This window comes from Scyliorhinus torazame, chromosome 2 (genome assembly GCF_047496885.1).
Source record: "Scyliorhinus torazame isolate Kashiwa2021f chromosome 2, sScyTor2.1, whole genome shotgun sequence".
Lineage (NCBI taxonomy): Eukaryota > Metazoa > Chordata > Chondrichthyes > Carcharhiniformes > Scyliorhinidae > Scyliorhinus > Scyliorhinus torazame.
This window is the reverse complement of record NC_092708.1, coordinates 183822755-183844381: the sequence shown is the minus strand read 5'-3', so window position 1 is coordinate 183844381 and position 21627 is coordinate 183822755. Positions and strand designations below refer to the sequence as shown.

At 45.7% G+C, this 21627-nt stretch overlaps 1 protein-coding gene across 11 annotated transcripts in view; it reads right to left on the bottom strand.

Annotated features, from left to right (window-relative positions):
* Window positions 1-21627, bottom strand: part of hdac4 (histone deacetylase 4) — a 780143-nt gene that overhangs the window by 276270 nt on the left and 482246 nt on the right. For all 11 annotated transcript variants that reach the window (XM_072481039.1, XM_072481057.1, XM_072481031.1 and 8 more), the window contains one exon: window positions 8742-8863. In XM_072481039.1, the coding sequence (XP_072337140.1) occupies window positions 8742-8863 (122 nt within the window). The remainder of the gene's footprint in view (window positions 1-8741; window positions 8864-21627) is intronic.

Genomic DNA, 21627 nt, shown 5'->3' with positions numbered 1-21627 from the left:
CCCTGCGAGGTGCGTGAACGACCGGGATGGCGTCCGGTTTGAGGCGAATTCGGTAGGTGTATGGCAGTGTTCCCATGCCTTCGAATGCCTCCTGGTTGTGGGCGAGGAGCGATTGGAGCTGTGCGTAGAACTCTGCATCCGGGAAGTCAGACGTGCCGTCTGGAGAGAGAGAGAGAGAGAGAGAGGATTCATTGCACAAGGTGGAGAGCCTTGCATGCCTGTGCGCCCAGCAGGGAGTCCTTCGATGAGCCAACTATCTCGAACGAGAGTGTGGCCGTGTGTGTGTTGTGTGTCACCTGGAGCTGGCAGGATCCCATGGCCGGGATAACGTTCCCGTTGTAGTCGACCATCTTGCACCAGGATGGCTGGATTGGTGGTCTGACCTTCATTGCGTAGAAGGCTGACCATGCTATGAGGTTGGCGGAGGCGCCAGTGTCCAGGCGGAAAGTGATGGGCGATCGGTTGACCGTTAGGGTGGCACTCCATTCATCGCCCAGATTGATGGTGTTGACCCGGTTCGCATCAATGACCGCAACCCAGAAGGCGTCTTGGTCATCTGTGTCGTCGGTTTGGATGTCGTGATTTGGAGGCTGAATGGTCCGCACGTGTCTGCGAGGTTGTCGGAGATGTGGAAGATCAACAGGTTGAGCCGCTCGACAGTAGGCAGCGTAGTGGCCCATCTTGCCAAAGCGTAGGCAGTTGGGTTTTTGCAGGACATTGCCCTTTTAAATGTGCAGCTCCATAGTTGCCGCACGTCATGACGTTCGGTACGCCACTGCGCATGTGCAGTTCGGTCTTGCGTCGGGCGCGCCTGCACAGCACGTCCCTCAGTGTTGCCGTAGGTTTTGGCGCGCACAAACGCGGGAGGCCTTAAAAAGCGCGCGAAACGGCCGCCCTCATCCGGGCCGCGGGCCAAAGAGAAACTCGATTGCCTGGTCGCGTTCGGCCTCGTGGGTGGCCTGGCTTGCCGATTCGATCGCGTGGGACCCCCTCCGTGCCGATTCGGTCGCCTGAAATTGGGCATAGCGGCTAGTCGCATTCTCATGCAGGAGACAGGCTTCAACTGCAGATGCTAGGGTCAGGCCTTTAATTTTTGGAAGCTGCTGGCGTAGGCCTCTGGAGGCAATGCCAAAAACGATCTGGTCCCGGATCATGGACTCTGAGGTGGTGTCGTAACCGCATGACTGCGCGAGTATGCGGAGGTGCGTCAGGAAGGACTGAAAGAGCTCATCCTTACCTTGCAGGCGCTGCTGAAAGACATACCTCTCAAAACTTTCGTTGACCTCAATGTTGACGTGCTTGTCGAGCTTGAGGAGGACCGTGTCATACTTAGCTTTGTTCTCGCCTTCCGCGAACACCAAGGAGTTGTATACATCGATGGCGTGCTGACCTGCGTTAGTGAGGAGCATGGCAATCTTTGTTTCGTCCGAGGCGCCCTGTTTTTCATTGGCTTGCATGAAGAGTTCTTAGCGCTGCTTGAGAGCTTCCAATTTGTGCCCAGGTTCCCAGCGACTTGCAACGGTTGCGGTTTGTTGCGGGTGTCCATGGCTCAGGATGGCAGATTTGCCGGTAGATATCGATTCACTCCTGGTATCATGAGGTGTTGGGTGCTCTGAGGTACAGACGAACCAACACGGTTGCGATTGGTACAATGCAGTTTTATTCCATTTAACTATTTATACATCAGACTTGGTACTCAGCACGTTGTGACTGTGAGTGTCTTGCTATGAGGTCCTGGCCCTGTGCTGTCTCCAGATGGACTGCCCAGGAAGTGTTGTGTTTCTTGTCTTGTACTGTGTCTGCTCTTGTCTGTGATTGGCCGTCGTATTATGTGTGCTAATTGGTCCGTTGGTCTGTCTATCATTATGTATGTGTTACGATGTATGTTTGAATATCATGACAATTCTGAGTTCTCCCTCTGTGTACCCGAACACGTGCCGGAATGTTGCGACTCGGGGTTTTTCACAGTAACTGCATTGCAGTGTTAAGCTTACTTGTGACAATAATAAAAATTATTATCTGGACGCTTGGATGCTGACCTGGAGATTTTTTTTGATGGTCATAAATTCACATTTGGACTGGGAGCAAGCCTGTCTTTTTCCAAGAAATCTCGTGAACAGCATAGTATTTGAGGGGGAAATGAGCTGTTGATTGCTTTTGAACTATAATCTTTTATTGATGGGGAAAAAACTGGCAAAGCCTAGTGATTTACTAGAAATCTCATGGCCGAGACAAGCTTTAAGTTTTAGATCTGTGGTTTTTAAAATCACTGTGTTTTGGGGAATAGGCCGAGAAGGAAGGCTGCCCTAGTTCATTCTCTCCCTGTCTTGCTGGAAATTCCATGAATGGTTATCAACCTGCTGAGAGAATCCTCATTCGAGTATAACCTGTCTGCATTTGGAAACCTGAAAAGCTGAGACAAGAAGAATTGATCCATCTCTTTATTCTCTGCCACCCAAAGCTCCATTGTTGAGAACCTCCAGACATCTACGGGGTCCTCACGTGAGGGAGCTCCAGATTGACAGCATCAAAAACCTGCAAACATTATCCTTTATTTTATAAAGCAAGCCTCCAAAGCCCATCTGTTTGTCCGTGTCTGTATGTTAGTGTGCATGCTGGGTTATTTTAAAAAAGGGATAGCTAATTATGCTTCCAGTGTGCAACTGTGTTTGTACCAGTTTTGCAACTTGTTTTAAAAAATAAGCTTTTGTTTGATAATAAATCAATCATTTTGAGTTTATTAAAGGGCTGGTTAAAGTCACTTTACTCTGGCTCTAAGTGAGGCTAAATCAACTGCACACTCCACCTATCCCGTTCGTAACATAAGTCAGAAAAATATTGCAAAAAGTAACAAACTGAAATGTTCAGCTTGCAGTCATTTTAACTACTACTTGTTGAAGTGTATACGGTCAAAATCAGAATATGTACCAATATGGCTGCTTGACCATGCCTGTAATGCAGAACTGATGGACAAAACTTTGTTTAATTCTAAAAGCAAAATACTGCAGATGCTGGAGAAGAAGTCATACTGGACTTGAAATGTTAGCTCTTTTATCTTTCCAGAGATGCAGTCATACCTGCTGGGTTTTTCCAGCACTTTCTGTTTTTATTTCTTGTTGCATCATAGTGCTTGGGAATAGCTTTGTTTTCTAGTTGTAACTAGTACAATAATTATTACACAATGTAACCACATATACTAAAGTAGGTAATTGGTGAAGTAATGAGGATCTTGTTTTCCTGCTTAGCATTCCTTTGTTTTGTTGAATTCAGCTCGCATATGTACGTACAATTGCCAGCTCTTGTTTGCAGAAAGTACACCCGTAGAGGTTTCAGTTGGCATTCCACCACTAGCCTTAAAATTGACCGAGCAATTACAAGCATTAATTCTGTGTGCTTATTGTGGATTTTGGCACGTCACCTCTCCACAGAATGGGATTATTACTATCTCATTAAAGCAGCCAAATGTATACAGGAAAAAGGGTTGCTATGTTTCATGTTAATAACATACAAGAACAAAGAAAAATACAGCACAGTAACAGGCCCTTCGGCCCTCCAAGCCTGGACCAGTCATGATACCACCCTTGGCCAAAACCCTCAGCACTTCCTTATGCCGTATCCCTCTATACCCATCCTATCCATGTAGTTGTCGAGATGCCTTTTAAACACCTTTAATGTATCTGCTTCCACAACCTCCCCTGGTAGCACGTTCCAGGCACTCACCACCCTATGTAAAAAATCTGCCTCGCACATCTCCTCTAAACTTGCCCTATGGACCTTAAACCTATGCCCCCTAGTGACTGACCCCTCCACCCTGGGAAAGAGTGCCTGCCCATCCACTCTATCCATACCTCTCATAATCTTGTAGACCTCTATCAGGTCACCCCTCAACCTCCGTCATTCTAATGAAAATAGTCCAAGTCTTTTCAGCCTTTCCACATAGCTAACACCCTCCAGACCAGGCACCATCCTGGTAAACTTCTGCACCCTCTCCAAACCCTCCACATCCTTCTGGTAGTGTGGCGACCAGAATTGTGTGCAATATTCCAAGTGCGGCCTTACCAAGAGTCCACACAATTGTAGCATGACTTGCCAGTTTTTATACTCGATGTCCCATCTCATGAAGGCAAGCATCCCATATGCTTTCTTGTCTACCTTGTCCACTTGTGTTGCCACTTTCAAAGATCTGTGGATCTGCACGCCCAGATCTCTCTGACTTTCTATATTCCTAACAGTTTTGCCATTTATGGTATATTTCCCCTCGATATTAGACCTACCAAAATGTATTACCTCACATTTGTCCGGATTAAACTCCAATTGCCATTTCTCTGCCCAAGTCTCCAACCCATCTATGTCCTGCTGTATCCTGTGACAATCCTCAACACTATCTGCTACTCCACCAACCTTGGTGTCATCTGTGAACTTACTAATCAGACCACCTACATTTTCCTCCAAATCGTTTATGTATACTACAAACAACAGAGGCCCCAGCACCGATCCCTGTGGAACACCACTAGTCACAACCTACCATTCAGAAAAACACCCTTCTCCTGCTACTCTCTGCCTTCTGTGACCGAGCCAGTTCTGTATCCATCTTCCCTCCTCACCTCTGATCCCGTGTGACTTTACCTTTTATACCAGTCTGCCATGAGGCACCTTGTCAAAGGCTTTACTGAAGTCCATGTAAACAACATCTACTGCCCTCTCCTCATCAATCATCTTTGTCACCTCCTCAAAAAACTTGATCAAGTTGTGAGGCACGACCTCTCCTTCACAAAACCATGCTGTCTATCACTGATGAGTTCATTTTTGTTTCCAAATGGGTATAAATCCTGTCCCCGAGAATTCTCTCCAATAATTTACCTACTACCGACATGAGGCTCACCGGCCTGTAGTTTCCTGGATTATCCCTGCAACCTTTCTTAAACACAGACAACAACACGGTAGCACAATGGTTTGCACTGTTGCTTCACAGCACCAGGGTCCCAGGTTCGATTCCTCGCTTGGGTCACTGTCTGTGCGGCATCTGCACATTCTCCCTGTGGCTGCATGGGTTTCCTCCGGATGCTCTGGTTTCCTCCCACAAGTCCCGAAGCCATGCTGTTGGAAAATTTGGACATTCTGAATTCTCCTTCTGTGTACCCGAACAGGCACCGGAATGTGGTGACTAGGGGCTTTTCACAGTGGCAGTTGAACCCAGCCCAGACCAATTGGGCAATGGTTTGCTTTCTCTGCTTCTACGTGAAATTAACATTTCATTTTCATTTCATTGCAGTGTTAATGTAAGCCTACTTGTGCCAATAATGATTATTATTATAAACAAGGTTTAAAAATGCAATGAATGCCTCAATTTACATTGTGCATGCAAGTGATCATTTCATGACTTCAAAGCACAATTTAAAGAGGGAGGATAGGGACAAAATAACAAATTTTATTATAAATACTTCATTAATCAACCCGAAACAACCTTTACTCAATAAATCCAAATTATGAACAGAATTCAGAGAAACCGAATACCTCCGGGTCGAAGAGCACTTGAATTCCAGTCTCCAGTTTATGCTGCCTGTATGGTTTAGCATGTAGCTGCCATATAATTACCTGCATGTTTGGCACTGGTATATATTTGCAAATATTTTCAGTGAAAAGTAACTGCCGTCTAGTGCTACATCTGATGCTCTGGCTAACCGTTGCATTGGAAATTAACTTGAATATCTGCCTCAGTATACAAAATATAAAGCCAAAATCTTTGTATTTAAAAAGTTTGAATTGCATGCAAATAAATACGGAAACAGCAGGAGCTGATGACTGCAGTACTGGTCAAACATGCTACGTGGAGGAATAGTGAAGGTGACTAAATATGAAAGACCAAAACATTTAGAATGGAGAACTAGGAAATGCTAGTCAGAAATAAATGCAACCAGCAGAAATAGATCACAATGTAAAATGGAATTAATCCAATTTTTGGAAATTGGTAATTTCCCACCCAACTTTCATTATTTAGGTATGTGGGAATAAGAAAATTAATTAAGACAGATCAATAAAGTGTGTCTGTCTGTAATCTTAAATGTTTACACCCCAGTGCTACTTTCTGTAGTATGCTCAATATCTTTTCAGTTAAACCCAATAAACTGGCCGCGCTGATGAGTGAGTTTGCACAATATCCTTACTCACCTGGGACCTGGCAGTTGAATCCAACCTAGACCAACTGGATAATGGTTTGCTTTCTCTGCTTCTATGTGAAATTAATTTAGTCAATCTCAAGCCTGTTCCTGATGGGTGTCAGTCCGCATTTCAAAACTACCCTTTATATTAACCTTTGGAGTTGGACACATTGTGGATGAAGGATGCCCATTAGGTCACTGGTAAGGTCAATATTTATTGCCCAACACTAATTATTCTTGAGCAGTGGGGGGGGGGGGGGTTGCTGCCTTGAACCACTTCAGTCCATGTGGAAAGGCATACCCTGGGTTGTTGGCTAGACGTTCAAGAAGTTTGACCCAGTGGCGGTGAATTATATGCGAGTCAGAATGGTGTGTGACTTGGAGTTGGAAGGGACTTGCAGGTGGTGGCGTTTGCATGCACCTATTGACCTTGCCCTTCTATGTGGTAGAGGTCACAGATTTGCCCAAAAAAAAGCCTTGGTGAGTTCCTGCCATGTATCTTGAAGATGGTACAAACTCTGCCAAGGTACCCAGTGGAGAAACTGAATGTTGAGGTAGTGGATGGGGTACTAATCAAGCAGACTACTTTGTCCTTGATGGTGTTGAACGTGGTTATTATTGGGGCTGCACTCATCCAGGCAAGTGGGGAGAATTCCATCACACTCCTGACTCATACCTTGTAGATGGTGGACAAGTTTTAAAGAGTAATGTGAAGATCATTCACCACAGAATACACAGTCTCTGACCTGCTCTTGTGCAGCTGATCCTGTTAAGTTTCTCCCTTGATGTTGATGGTGGGAGATCCAACAATAGTAATGTCAAGGGGAGGTGCTATGCTCTCATTGGAGATGGTCATTGCCTGACACTTGTGTGCCTTAAATGTTACTTCTCACTTGCCAGTCCAAGCCTGGATATTGTCCAGGGCTTAACGTGAGTGTGCACAAATTGCTTCAGTGTCCGAAGAGTTTTGAATAAAACTGAACAATGTGCAATCAGCAAACATTCCTACCTCTGACATTCTGATGAGGGGAAGGACACAGCTGAAGGTGGTTGGGCCTTGCACACATGATTGGCCTCTAACAATCACAACCATTTTCCTCTGTGCTGGATATGCCAGGAGAGTTTTCCATCAATTCCTAGTTTCACTGGCACTCCCCTGATGCTATACTTCAACAATTGCTGCATTGATGCAAAAGGTAGTCATTCTTACATCACTTGTAATTCAGCTCTTTTGTCTACATTTGGACCAAGGCTGTAATGGGATTTGGAACCAAGTGAGCCTGTCAGCACTTAACTGAATATCAGTGAGCAGGTTATTGGTGAGCAAGTTTCACTTGATAGCACTATTGACAAAATCTTCTGTAACTTTGCTGAGGATTCAAAGTAGGCTGATGAAATGGTAATTGGTCCAATTGGAATTGTCCTACTTTTTGTGCATAAAAGATACCTGGGCAATTTTCCACACTGTCTGGTAGATGTCAGTGTTGTAGCTGAGAACAATGGATAATTTGTATTGTGATTCACAGAATGGAAATTGTGTACATTTTTCACATATCTCAGCAGTATTAAAAATAAATCAACATAATTTCAAAATTACATCCATGGTTTTGAAATTGTTGTGAAAAGATAAAGTCTAGGTGCTATTTTAGCACCTAGACACAGCCATGTGAAAAGCCAAAATAGCATTCAAATGCTGAATAAGAGCAAGATCAGACTCTTATTTACTCCTCAAGGTAGTTATTGCAAATAATTCTCTGGAACATTTGATGGCTGCAATGCCAAATCTCGTACTCTAGCTGGTAATCACACTCAGTGGAATATTGGCTAAATTAATTCTCAGGTGTGGACCTCACTGGCAAGGCATCTATTGTCTAGTTGCCTTGAGAAGATGATAGCATTATTGAGCGGTTTGCTAGATCACTTGAGTGCAACTAATAGTCAGTAACAGAATTATTATGCCACTGAACCCAACTATTCTAGACTGCAATTACATCCAATTAAATATATATGGTCATTGATTGTACCTGTTGCAAGAAGCAAAGGAAATGCTCTACATTAAAGACATGCCTCTTGTCGTGGAATTTGAAAGGAACTGAACACTCCTATCATTAGCATACATCCTCACTTTTGATCTTCTGGAGGGAGGTCACTAATGAAACAAGATGCACTTTAAGTCAGAACTGCAAAACGAGAAGCAAGTCTTCCTTTCTTGTTCTATAGTCAGTTGAATCAATGTAAGCAATAAAGCATTTCAAAATGAAGTAACAACAGGAAGATAGGGGCCTTAGTTTAATCTCATCTAACAAATCAACAATGAAGTTCTTCCCTTTCAGCATTTTAATGAAGTGTAAACCTATTTGCTCTGAAATGGGACTTGAATCCGCAACTTCCTGCTTCATCACAACTGAGCCGCTTGATGTTAGTTGCATCCAAAACAATCCAACATAAAATAAAGTACATACATTTTCTTTATTTGATGCAGGACAAAAGTCCTACTTTTGCATCATTGATGCAGGACAAAAGCTTTGCTTTTGCATCATTAAAAACAGTTATATGAAAAACTGTACTTAAGTGAAACAATACCTGTTTTTCTAAGCGGGAAGTCATCTTTAGGATCATACATCCCGAGGACTGGATGATTATATGAGGCAGATATGCTGCTTTGAGGTGGAGAACTCTGGTCTAATGAGCCATGCTGGGTTTTTCTGCAGTAAAAAGAGACACCATAATCAGGTTGTAATTCCTGTAAAACATGCAACTATTAAAGCTATTGAAACACGTAGGAATTCAGATTAATGGACTAAATTGTACCTACCATTTTAATTAAAAGGAATCATTGTAAATTGTAACCAAACCAGATGCTATTTAATTAAAAATTTTACAACAATCACAACTTGTTAGTAAAGTCACAGCTTTTAGTCCCCCTCCAAGGTACTCAGTAGTTTTACAAAAAGGAATAGCTGGACCTAATAAAGTAGGTCCAGGTTTAATCCCCAAATGATGCTGCATTAATTGATATCAACTAAAGTTATGACTTCAATGCTTCTGTGTGAGGAGGACATTCAGCCTCATTCATATCTACACCAGCTTTTTGAAAGAGCATCTCGTTAGTCCTACTCTATTCCCTTTCCCCGCAACTCATTATTTTTTTCAGTTTATATCTAATTCCCTTTTGAAATTAATACCGAATCCACTTCCACATTTCTTTCAGGCAGTGAATTATTGACAATAATAATTTGCTGCATAAAAAAAATAATCTTCTCATCTGCGCTCATATTCTTTTGCCAATGATCGTAAATCTGCATCCTCAGTTGAGCAACCCACCCACATTAAGGGAGGGAAGATCATGTAAAGTTTCTGCTCCTGGCCTCTTTCAGAAGTCACTATAAGTGCACATCTTGGGATGCTGATTGAGGACAAAATCAGGCTTACCAACTGCCCCTCGACTCTCCATTATAGAATAGCATTCTGATGCTTACATTCTAGGCTTCTACGTGAATTATTCCCTCAGTAAAGTCTAGCTTGGAGTGGAAGTTCCGGTGGTGGCGATGTGCTGAGCGGATGCACATCAGGTGGCTCTCATCCCAATCCGACCCAAAATAGCAAATTTTCCAGGATTCTTGGCTCAAAAAGCCACCCAAAACTCCAAAAAACCCAAATGTCACCAGTAGTGCAGAAGCAGAAGGGAAGATGCCTGCAAACGGTAATTCAAAGAAGGCAGAAGCGGTGGCAAGGGGCAGGACCAGTGAATGCATGGGGTGAGGCAGAGGCCTCTGCGAAACAGGAGAGGGGGGTGACCGGCGACGCAACCAGAGGAGCATGAACAGGCAGCGACCCCCCCGGGGGAGGGATGGCAGACATTCCTTAAAAAAGAACTGGCTACCATGAGGGAGGCGTCAAAGTGGAACTCCAGGTGGTGATGAAAGGTGGTGAAGGAGGTGGTGATGGAAGCGGTGGTCGCCCTCCAGTGCACAATAGACGGCCTGGGAAAGAAGGTGGAAGCCCTGGACCTGGAAAGGGCGGCAATGACCAGAGTGATAGGATCGTGGCTCTGGAGACTGAGGTGAAGAGGTTGGTGGCGGCCCAAGTGAACCTGAGGGGAAAGGTAGAGGACCAGGAAAACAGGACCAGGTGACAAAACGCCCTTATTGTGGGTCTGCCAGAGGGGGTGAAGGGAAGGGGCCCAATGGCCTACATTGCCCACATGCTGGGCAACCTGGTCGGGAGGAACAGCTTCCCAAATCCCCCCAGAACTCGACAGGGTACACAAGTCGCTCCGGCCAAAACCCAAGACTGGGGAGCAGCCGAGAGTGATCATTGCGAAACTGCACCAGTACCAGGATCGGAAAAAGGTCCTGAAGTAGGCCCAACAGACAAAGTCGTGCTCGTGAGAAGGACACAGAATAAGGTTCTATCAGGACATTGGGGCTGACCTCGCAGAATAAAGGGCCAAATTCAAGAAGTCGAAATCGGCGCTCTACAAGAGCAGGGGTGAGGTTCTGCGTGTTGTTCCCAGCAAGACTCTGGGTAACCTATAAAGGAAAAGAATATTACTTCAGCATCCCAGCGGAGGCTGAAATGAAATGAAATGAAAATCGCTTATTGTCACGAGTAGGCTTCAATGAAGTTACTGTGAAAAGCCCCTAGTCGCCACATTCCGGCACCTGTTCGGGGAGGCTGGTACGAGTTTGTGAAGCCCAACAATCTAGAAAAGGAACAAACGCTGCAACAGTGAGGGCAGAGGGGTATAATGCGGAATGTGAAGGACAAAACAGGACCAAGATCTGTTGTATGGACACTGCGTTTGCGTGGGACTGTGCTGCCTTGTTCTCGGACTAAAGTAGGAGGACAGAGATAGGGAAGCGAGGATTGGGGAAACAGGTGAGGGGGCGAGGAAGGAAACGGAGGCGGGCAGACAGAACAGAGACAGGGCGAGACCAGCCCAGGGCGGGGAGCCACCGTACTAGCAGGGAGGGCTAGACGGGAAGACAAGCAGTAAAGGGGGCCGCGGCGCACCTCTCAGGGGACAGCGTGTGCCTGGCCAAGGGGTGGAAAGGGGGGAATCGGAGGGCGACGACGACAGAAATGGTTGGCAGCGAGACTGGCACAGGTCTCAGCAGGCATGAAGCAGGCCGAGGAATCAAGATGGCGCCGCAAGCAGCCATTTTGGTGGGTCCCTAAACAAAGGGAGATCCCAGAGTGCAGAGGCGCACCCACGTGGCGTACACGCAGTTGGCTGCCACGTTGGATGCCCCATGGGCAACGGGAAATCCTGGAGTGCAGGGGCCCAACCTCATGGGGAGAGCGGCGACTGTGGCCACTTTGGACGGCCCCCTAACAAAGGGGGTCACCAGTTAAGTATCGTTCATCCTGCAGGACTGAGGGGGGGGGGGGGGGGGGGGGGGGGGGTCAGAAACCCCCCACCAGGATAGTCACCTGGAATGTAAGGGACAACGGCCCAGTGGAAAGATCCAGAGTCTTCGCCCACCTGAGATGCCTAAGGTGGACATAGTCTACCTGCAGGAGACACACCTGAGGGAAAAGGAAGGGCTGGGTGGGACAGACATACCATTCATGCTTCGGGACGAGGGCTAGGAGAGTGGCCATACTGATCAGGAATAGAACGGGATTTACTGAGACGAGGACTGTTATGGACTCAGGGGGATGGTATGTCATGGTCAGCAGTGTCCTGGAAGGGGCACCAGTGGTCCTGGGAAATGTGTACACTCCAAACTGGGATGACACAGACTTTATGAAAAAGACCATGGCGGACATCCCTGACATTGACACGCACCAACTGATTATGGGGGTGCGACTTTAACTGCGTACAGGACCCGCTGACCAACCGATCAAACCCCAGAACGGGGAAAAAGACAGACATGGTTAAGGAACTGCGAGCATTTATGGAGCAGATGGGGGCGGTGGAGCCGTGGAGGTTCCTGCACCCGTGAGAAAAAGAATTCTCGTTTTTTTCACAAGTGCACAAGGTATATACCCATACTGACTTCTTTGCAGTGGGTAAATTGGTGCTTCCAGGAATTACAGGAGAGGAGTACTCCACGATAGTCATTTCCGACCACGCTCCGCACTTTGTGGATGTGAGGTTGGAGATGGGCCGTGCCCAGCTCCCCACATGGAGGCTGGACACGGACCTGCTGGCCGACAAGGCCTTCTGCCAAAAAACATCGCAGGCCATAGGCAACTACGTGACTAACAACTGGAACGAAGTCGTCTCACATTCCACATTCTGGGGGGCACTGGAGGCAGCGATTCGAGGGGAAGTGATAGCCTACAAGGCATGCAGAGATAGGCAAGAGAGGCAACAGCTCATCGACTCCATCTTGGAGGTAGACTGAAAATACTCAGAGGCCCCGACTGTAGAGTTGCTGGCGGAGAGGAAATAGCTACAAATGGACTTTAACCTGCTATCCACTAGGAAAGCAGTGTACCAACTCCGCCAGACACGGGGGAAGTTTTACGAACACGGAGAAAAGGCTGGCCGCCTACTGGCTCGCCAGCTGAGAAAGCAGGCAGCCACGAGGCAAATAGTGCAGGTAGAGAATGGTAGAGGCAGAATGGTAGCGGAACCAAAAGAGGTCAATCAAGCATTGGAGACCTTTTACCGAAGACTGCACACCTTCAAACCCCCCGATGGGGCCAGGGGGGTGAAACAGTTCCTCGATGAACTGGAAATGCCGGTTGTGGGAGAGGACAGACAGGGGGAGCTGGAAGGACCAATAGATCTGGGAGAAATCATGGAGAGCATCAGCTCCATGCAGGCAGGGAAGGCGCCGGGACTTGATGGGTTCCCGGCGGACTTCTACAAAAAATTTGCACCGGCCCTGGCCCCACATCTAAGGGACATGTTCGCAGACTCACTGGCATGGGGCACTTTGCCTCCTACATTCCCAGAGTCAAATGGAAGTACCTCGAGGTACTGGAACTTTTTGGGCTAGGGGCAGGATTCACCGCCTGGACGAGACTCCTGTACAACGCTCCCAAGGCGAGCATTTGAACTAACACCACCAGCTCTGAATACTTCTAGCTACAAAGAGGTACAAGGCAAGGATGCCCACTGTCTCTGCTCCCATTTGCCATTAGCAGCCGAACCCCTGCCGATAGCCCTATGGGGTGCAAAAAACTGGAAGGGCATCCAAAGAGGAGACAGAGAGCACAGAGCTTCGCTCTAAGCAAATGACCTGCTCTTGTATGTCTCAAAGCCACAGGAAGGACTGAAAGCAATCATGTGGATCCTGAAAGAGTTCGGAACCGTCTCAGGTTACAAACTCAACCTGGGCAAAAGCGAAGCATTCCCAGTGAACCCAAACGGGGGAGGGGCAGTGCTGGAAGGACTCCCGTTCAAAATAGCCCAAAACAGATTCTGATATTTGGGGATCCAAATAGCCGGAGACTGGACACAGCTCCACAAACGTAACCTGACCAGCCTGGTGGAGGAAGTCAAAAAGGACCTACAGAGGTGGGACGCACTCCCACTCTCCCCGGCGGGGAGAGTGCAGACGATCAAAATGAACGTGCTGCCGAGGTTCCTCTTCCTGTTTAGGTCCATACTGATCTTCACCCCCAAGGCCTCCTTCCAAAACTTAGATAGCTCAATTATGACATTTGTGTGGAGGATAAGAACCCAAGAGTCTCCAAATCAACAAGAGGAAAATTAAGGGAGGCCTGGCACGGACAAACCTGTAATATTACCACTGGGCAGCAACAGCGGAAAGAGTGAGGAGATGGGTGCACGAGCCCAACCCGGGTACCCGGGATGTGGGTACAGATGGAGGAGACCGCCTGCAAGGAAACGACCCTTTGGGCTCTGGCCACGGCAGCACTCCCATCACCCTCGGCGAAATACACATCGAGCCCAGTGGTAACGGCCACACTGAAAAAGTGGGGTCAGCTAAGGCAACATTTCGGGCTGACCGGGATGTCCCCCATGGCTACATCCACGGTAACCACAGATTCCCGCCAGCCATGCTAGACAGACGTTTAAAAAATGGAGACAGGACGGGGGAAACGCTGACAGTTAGGGACTTCTATGTAGGGCACAGACTAGCGACACTGAACGAACTGATGGAGGAATGGGAATTGCTGACAGGACAGGAAATGAGACACTTACAAATAAAACATTTCCTCTGCAAAGACACAGTAGGATACCCCAGGGCCCCGGAGACCACGCTATTAGAGGACCTGATGACCATGGACAGTAAGGAGGGGCGGACTCTATAGGAAAATATATAGACAGCTACTGGACAGAGCCTGAACTCCACTGGACAACAGATGGAAATGGGAGGACGGAATGGGGACAGAAGTGGGGTGGGGACTCTGGAGCGAAGCACTGAGCAGGGCCAATTCCACCTGCGTGGGTCTCCTCCGAGTGCTCCGGTTTCCTCCCACAGTCCAAAGTTATGCAGGTTAGGTGGATTGGCCATGCTAAATTGCCCTTAGTGCCCAAAAACATTAGGAGGGATTATTGGGTTACGGGGATAGGGTGGAAGTGAGGGCTTAAGTAGGTCGGTGCAGACTCAATGGGCCGAATGGCCTCCTTCTGCACTGTATGTTCTATGTTCTATGGAAGGATCAGCCTCATGCAGTTCAAAGTGGTGCACAGAGCGCTCCTGACCAGAACCCGAATGAACAGGTCCTGGAGGTGAACGATGCCAGAGGGGCCCGGCCAACCACATGTTCAGGACTTGTCCCAAGCTTGCTGGGTTCTGGTCAGCCTTCTCCGAGGCAATGGCCAAGGTTGTGGGGGTGAGGGTGAAGCCATGCCCAAATGTGGCAATCTTCGGGGTATCAGAGCAGCCAGAGCTACACATGGGGAAGAGGGTTGATGCCCTAGCTTTCGCTTCCCTAATCATACGCCGGAGAATCCTGCTCGGATGACGATCAGCAGCACAACCCACAGCTGCAGACTGGCTAGCAGACCTTTCAAAATTTCTCCATCTGGAGAAGATAAAATACGCCATCCGAGGGTCGGAGGAAGGCTTCCTTACTGCACGGGGGCAATTTGTTAGTCAGTTCCAAAACCTGTTTGAGGCCAACAAAAGCCAGTAGAGGGGGAAATGGAAGGATTAGAGAGGAAAAACACCAAAAGACATGGAGGAATGCCAGGGATCCGCAACCGGGAGAGCGGGGGGGGGGCACAGAGTCTGAGACGGGCAAAAAGGGACAACACACTCTCTCTCTCTCTCTCCAGAAAAAAAACGTCTGAAGCAGAGAAAGGGAGAAGAGGGGGGGGGGGGGGGGGGGGGGGGGGGGGGGGGAGAAGAGAGAGGGAAGAGCAACGAAAAGGGGGAGCACCCCCCTGGATCGGCCTGAGAGGATAGAAGGGGGGGGGGAGGGAACACGCCGAACTAGACGGCAGCAATCTGTAAAGAAAGAAAAGTAAGATAAAAGCCTTTTTGCGTTACACTGTACAATAAATAAACACGAGCATCAATGTTCATAATGTTGAAAAGGCCAATGAAAAGATTTTTTTTTTTAAAGTCTAGCTTGAAGTGGAACTTTACCACAGGGAGACCATTGGCAGAGAAATAGCAACAAACCAAACAGACTGATGGAATTTTACTCTTGTTCTGGTCCCACTTGCCATATTTGTTTGAGTTGAGTTGTGTTACTTGTTAAAATATATAATTCAATGCATCAATTTGTCTACCCTCCTGGATTAATGCAAAATGATAACAAATACAATGCAATACTTCAACAAAAATGGACATCTAATCTTTCAAGGAGAGCAATTAACACAGAAATGCTCCGAGTCAATAGCTAAATAATTGTTGTGTCTTAGAAGGGTTAGCTTCAGTGGGCTTAAGAGAGAAATTGTACCTGATTTTATTTGATATAACTGAACTTAAGTGATAGCTATCAGAGAAATAACACACAAAAGTATACAAAGTATATTTGATATGAAACAATGTATTTGAAGTCAATAAAGGAAATAATGTTTATTTAAATGCTTGAAAATTTGTACTACAGGAATACAGTATCTGCATGAGCATTAATGGTTTTCAAAGAAAAACTGATGACATCACAAAATACAACCCCAAAACATCAGTAAAAGTCCAAACTCCCATGTAATATAACTGAAATTGGAAATATCTTGGATATGGGCTGTTTCTGAGATGATGTGGAATGGAATGAAGCATGAGCCAAAATAGATGGAAAAAATGAAGGAATTTTGAGTTGAGCATGGCCCGACTGGATTAGATTTTACTTTCTATTGCTCACCACTTCATTGACTCTCAAAGATTTGCTAATTTTCAAATCTGTTTCCCAGAAGAATTGGAATGCATCACTAGAGGTTTTTCACATCTTATGGGGCATACCAAGTAAGACAATTTTGCATTAAGTAGGAAAAACAGTTTTAGTCCCATGTCTTCAGTAAAGCCTTTGACAAGTGCCTCATGGCAGACTGGTAGAAAAGGTGAAGTCACACGGGATCAGAGGTAGCACAGTGGTTAGCACTGTTGCTTCACAACACCAGGGTCCCAGGTTCGATTCCCGGCTTGGGTCACTGTCTGCGTGGGTTTCCTCCGGGTGCTCTGGTTTCCACCCACAAGTTCCGAAAGACGTGCTTGTTAGGTGAATTGGACATTCTGAATTCTCCCTCAGTGTACCCAAACAGGTGCCGGAGTGTGGCGGCTAGGGGCTTTTCACAGTAGTTTCATTGCAGTGTTAATGTAAGCCTACTAGTGACACTAATAAAGATTATTATTCAATTATTATTATCATGTGAGGTGGTAAGATGGATACAGAACTAGCTCGGTCACAGAAGGAAAAGGGTAGCAGTAGAAGGGCAATTTTCTGAATGGAAGGTGTAACTAGTGGTGTTCCACAGCGATTGGTGCTGGGGCCTCTGTAGTATACATAAACGATTTGGAGGAAAATGTAGGTGGTCTGATTGGTAAGTTTGTGGATGAACCAAGGTATGTGGAATGGCAGATAGTGTTGAGGATTGTCACAGGATACAGCAGGACATAGATGGGTTGGAGACTTGGGCAGAGAAATGGCAAATGGAGTTTAATCCGGACAAATGTGAGGTAATACATTTTGGTAGGTCTAACATCGAGGGGAAATATACCATAAATGGCAAAACTGTTAGGAATATAGAAAGTCAGAGAGATCTGGGCGTGCAGGTCCACAGATCTTTGAAAGTGGCAACACAAGTGGACAAGGTAGTCAAGAAGGCATACTGAATGCTTGTCTTCAGAGGCAACTGGAGGGTCATGTTGCAGTTGTGTAGAACCTTGGTACGGCCGCACTTGGAATAAAGCGCACAATTCTGGTCGCCACACTACTAGAAGTATGTGGAGGCTTTGGAGAGGGTGCAGAGGAGACTTACAGGATGTTTCCTGGTGTGGAGTGTGTTAACTATGCAGAGGGGCTGAATAGACTCGGACTGTTTTCATTAGAATGACGGAGGTTGAGGGTGAACTGATCGAGGTCTACAAGATTATGAGGGGCATTGATAGAGTGGATGGGCAGGCACTCTTTCCCAGGGTGAAGGGGTCAATCACCAGGGTGCATAGGTTTAAGGTCCGTGGGCACAGTTAGAGGAGATGTGCAAGGCAGGTTTTTTTTAATTTTTACACAGAGGGTGGTGAGTAGCTGGAACGCGTTGCCAGGGGAGGTTGTGGAAGCAGATACATTAAAGGAGTTCAAAAGGCATTGTGACAAACACATGGATAGGATGGGGGAAAGAAGGATATGGCACAAGGAAGTACGGGTTTTGGCCAAGTATCATGACCGGTACAGGCTTGGGAGGGCCTAAGGGCCTGTTCTTGTGCTGTATTGTTCGTTTTTATTGAACTATCATAATGAAAGTACTTGCTTTTATAGAGTGCCCTCTATAATCTCTGGACATTTTAAAGCGTTTTACAAACTTTGAATTATTTTTAAAGTGTATTATTATATTTTTATATAGTGAACAGAGGGAAATATGACCCTTTCAATTCTTAGTTACCTTTCTGAAATGTTTCAGTTCCCCAGGACACAAGATACATGAGTGTATCTGAAAGCACTACTGAAATCATTAAAGTACTGCAAAATAGGTGTCATTCTGGCAATACATCTCACCTGTTTCAGTCTCACTAGCTTTGCTACAGCCAAGATCAACATTTGCTTTGCCATTTTAGCCTCCAGTGGTTAGCTAAACTGCTTATGAATCAACAACCCCTTTCTTCACCTACATGTAAACTCTTAATCACTACTTCAGTGATGTTTTAAATACTTAAAAGTTGTCCCCTTTGGGGTGCCTTAAAAAAAAAAATCAGGATTCACTCTGAACAATCGGATTTTATCATCTCCCTCAGCAGTATTCAAAGAAGAATTTTAAATGTAAGAGATACTCTTATTTTGCCTTGCAACAGGAAAAGTCCCATGCAGATAATGTATTCAGTGGGTCAGTCCTGGGCTAGTTCATTCAGCAGCGTTTCCATTATGTAATACGCTATTTGAATATCAACCATGACACTCAGTCCAACTTTGCACTTTTTAAAAAGATGCACTTGCCGTTGTGGCAGAATCAATAACAACATGTGGGAATGATGCCTCTTGCTAGCTGCAGCTAGCCACTGAAGATTTCTGGCAGATTCAGAGAGCGGCAAGTGGGGGGGGGGGGGGGGGGGGAAGAGAGAGAGAGAGAGAGAGAGAGAGAGAGAAGAGAGAGGAGGAGGAGGAGGAGAGCGAGAGAGAGAGAGAGTGCTGGTGGGGAACATCCACGATGCTAGGTCTCTGCTTTTTGTTGAATACAACCAGGATAACAGAAAACATTTTGAATTCTGTTTTTCTCTTTTTGTATGAGTGAAGTATTTTTGGAGAGAAGACTACATTGAAAGTCCCAAGAGGAGAATTCTCTATTAAAGAATGAATAATTAAGACATAATTAAAAACAATTAATTGGTGTAATTCAGCAAAATGGATATTTCCACAATTTAGAGCTCCAAACACTTTTCCCTCAATTAGATCAGCCAAGCATGCTCTCACTTAGAGGTAATCAGCACTTTATGTTCAATTTATTCACAAGAAAAAAAAGTGGTTAGTTTGTTTTTAAAATGAGAGGTATAGCTGGCAAGATACCCTCAAATTAGTGGTTAAGCTTCAAAATCATTAGCAATTAAAACCTCCCATGATAGTGTTTTTTTCAAATAGACAGGGTACTTGGTTTCTTGATGTTCATGTACTGATCCATATACTCCTAGATACTTTATTAAGTTAAAGGCACAAATTTGTGCAAATTGCTGTTGCTTTCTCAGGGAGTTTGATTGCCACAATCAGCTGAGAATCATACTGCACAGGAGGACATTACGACACAGCACATTATGCCTGTGATAGTTCTTTGAAAAAACTACGGTATCCATTGTTTCCATCGTCCTCCTTGTTCTTTCCCCGTGGGCCTGAAACTTATTTTCTTTTTTCATTGTTAGTCTGTTATTCAATAAACTGAGACCTGCATTGTGGCACACAGCCTTGGCGCAACTAACAAAATTATGAAGGGATGATGGTCAAGTCCCTAATCTCCAGAGTTTGTCATCTTAGCCCCAGTGTGTGTATAGAGGCCCCATCATTAGACCAGATGGTTCACTGAACAAAAAAAAAAATGATCTGATGTTTAACAGGTGGTTGGTTGCTCTTAGCACTATCCACTATTCTGGGTTCTTCCAGGGCTACTCAGCTTCTGACCTCATTACAGCCTTGATCCAAATATGGACAAAAGAGCTGAACTCAAGAGGTGAGGTGAGGTGAGAGTGACTGCCCTTGATATCAAGGTAGAACTTGACTAAATGTGACATCAAGGAGCCCGAGGAAAACCAAAGTCAATGGGAATTGGGGGGGAAACTCTCCACTGGTTGTACCTGGCACAAAGGAAAATGGTTGTGGTTGTTGGAAGTCAATCGTCTCAGTTCCGGGACATCACTGTGGGAGTTCCTCATGGTAGTGACCTAGGCCCAACTATCTTCAGGTGCTTCATCAACGACCCTCTTTCCATCATAAAGTTAGAAGTGGGAATTATTGCTCACGATTGCACAATGTTCAGCGCCACTTGCAACTCCTCAGTTAACGAAGCAGCCCATGTGCAGCAAGACGTGGACATCATTCAGGCTTGGGCTGATAAGTTGTAAGAACACTTTTTTGCTACCCAAGTGCTAGGCAATAATCATTCCAACACGAGAGACTCTAACCATAGCTCCTTGACATTCAATGACATTACTACTGCTGAATTCCCCACTATCAACATCCTGGGAATTACCATTGACCAGGATCTGAACTGGACAAGCCTAATAAAAACTGTGGATACAAGAGCAGGTTAGAGGCTGAGAAATTCTGTGGCGAGTAACTCACCTGACTACCCAAAGCCTGTATACATCTCCAAGGCACAAGTCAGAGTGCAATGAAATACTTTCCCCTTGTCTGGATGAGTGCAACTCCTGCAACACTCGAGAGGCTTGACACCATTCAGGACAAAATAATTCACTTGACTGACACTATATCCACCACCTAAACCATTCACTCCCTCCACCACCAATGCACAGTGGCAGCAGTTTGTACCGTCTACAAGAGTCAGAAACTCACCAAGGCTTTTTTGACAGCACCTTCCAAATCTGTGAAGGCAAAGGGCATCAGATGCATGGGAACACCATCACCTGCAAGTTCCCCTCGAAGCATCCACACACCATCGCTGTTCCTTCACTGTAGCTGCATCAAAATTCTGAAACTCGCTGCCTAACAGCATTGTGGGTCTACCTACTTCACATGGATTGCAGCGGTTCAAGAAAACGGCTACAATCAGCTTTCAACAGCAGTTAGGGATCGGTAATAAATTATGGCTCTGCTGATGAAGTTCATATCCTCTGAACAAATAAGAAAAACTAAAACTGTCCCCGACTTGGGATTATTGGGAGTAGGAGGAATACGAGGGCAAAGGGGAGAGAAAAGATAACCAAAATTCACTTCCTGATCATCTTTCTGCTGCACCTAGAAAGCACAAACATGTCGATGTTGACAAAATGGGACTTATCATTAATGTCTTGTACAGTTCAATAGCTTGCGAAAACTCAGTTGCCTGGGATCACAGAAGAACAGCAATCACTTTTGGCGTATGGACGAATGAATGGTATAATGAGATCACATTCAAATAAGAAAGAGGCGAGGAACTTAAGAAAATTTAAAAAAATAATGTGAAGAATCAAAAGTCCCAGGTTCAAGAAATGAACAAGGCTGAAAATTGGGGAAGAAGTGAAGGCAAGGGTAAATTAAGGAGTCAGGTAACTCCAAGATTAGGTTGATGAAGTCTAAAGGTAAAGTCCATACTACAGTACATATGACAATCAAAGAACAGCAACACAGGAAACAGGCCTCATGTGCTGTCCTCTACAGCGTAAAGGCGTTAGTATAAGATTTAAGGCAGGAGGAAAGATTTATGATGATAAAACAAACTGAAAACAGATGAGTGCTCTTT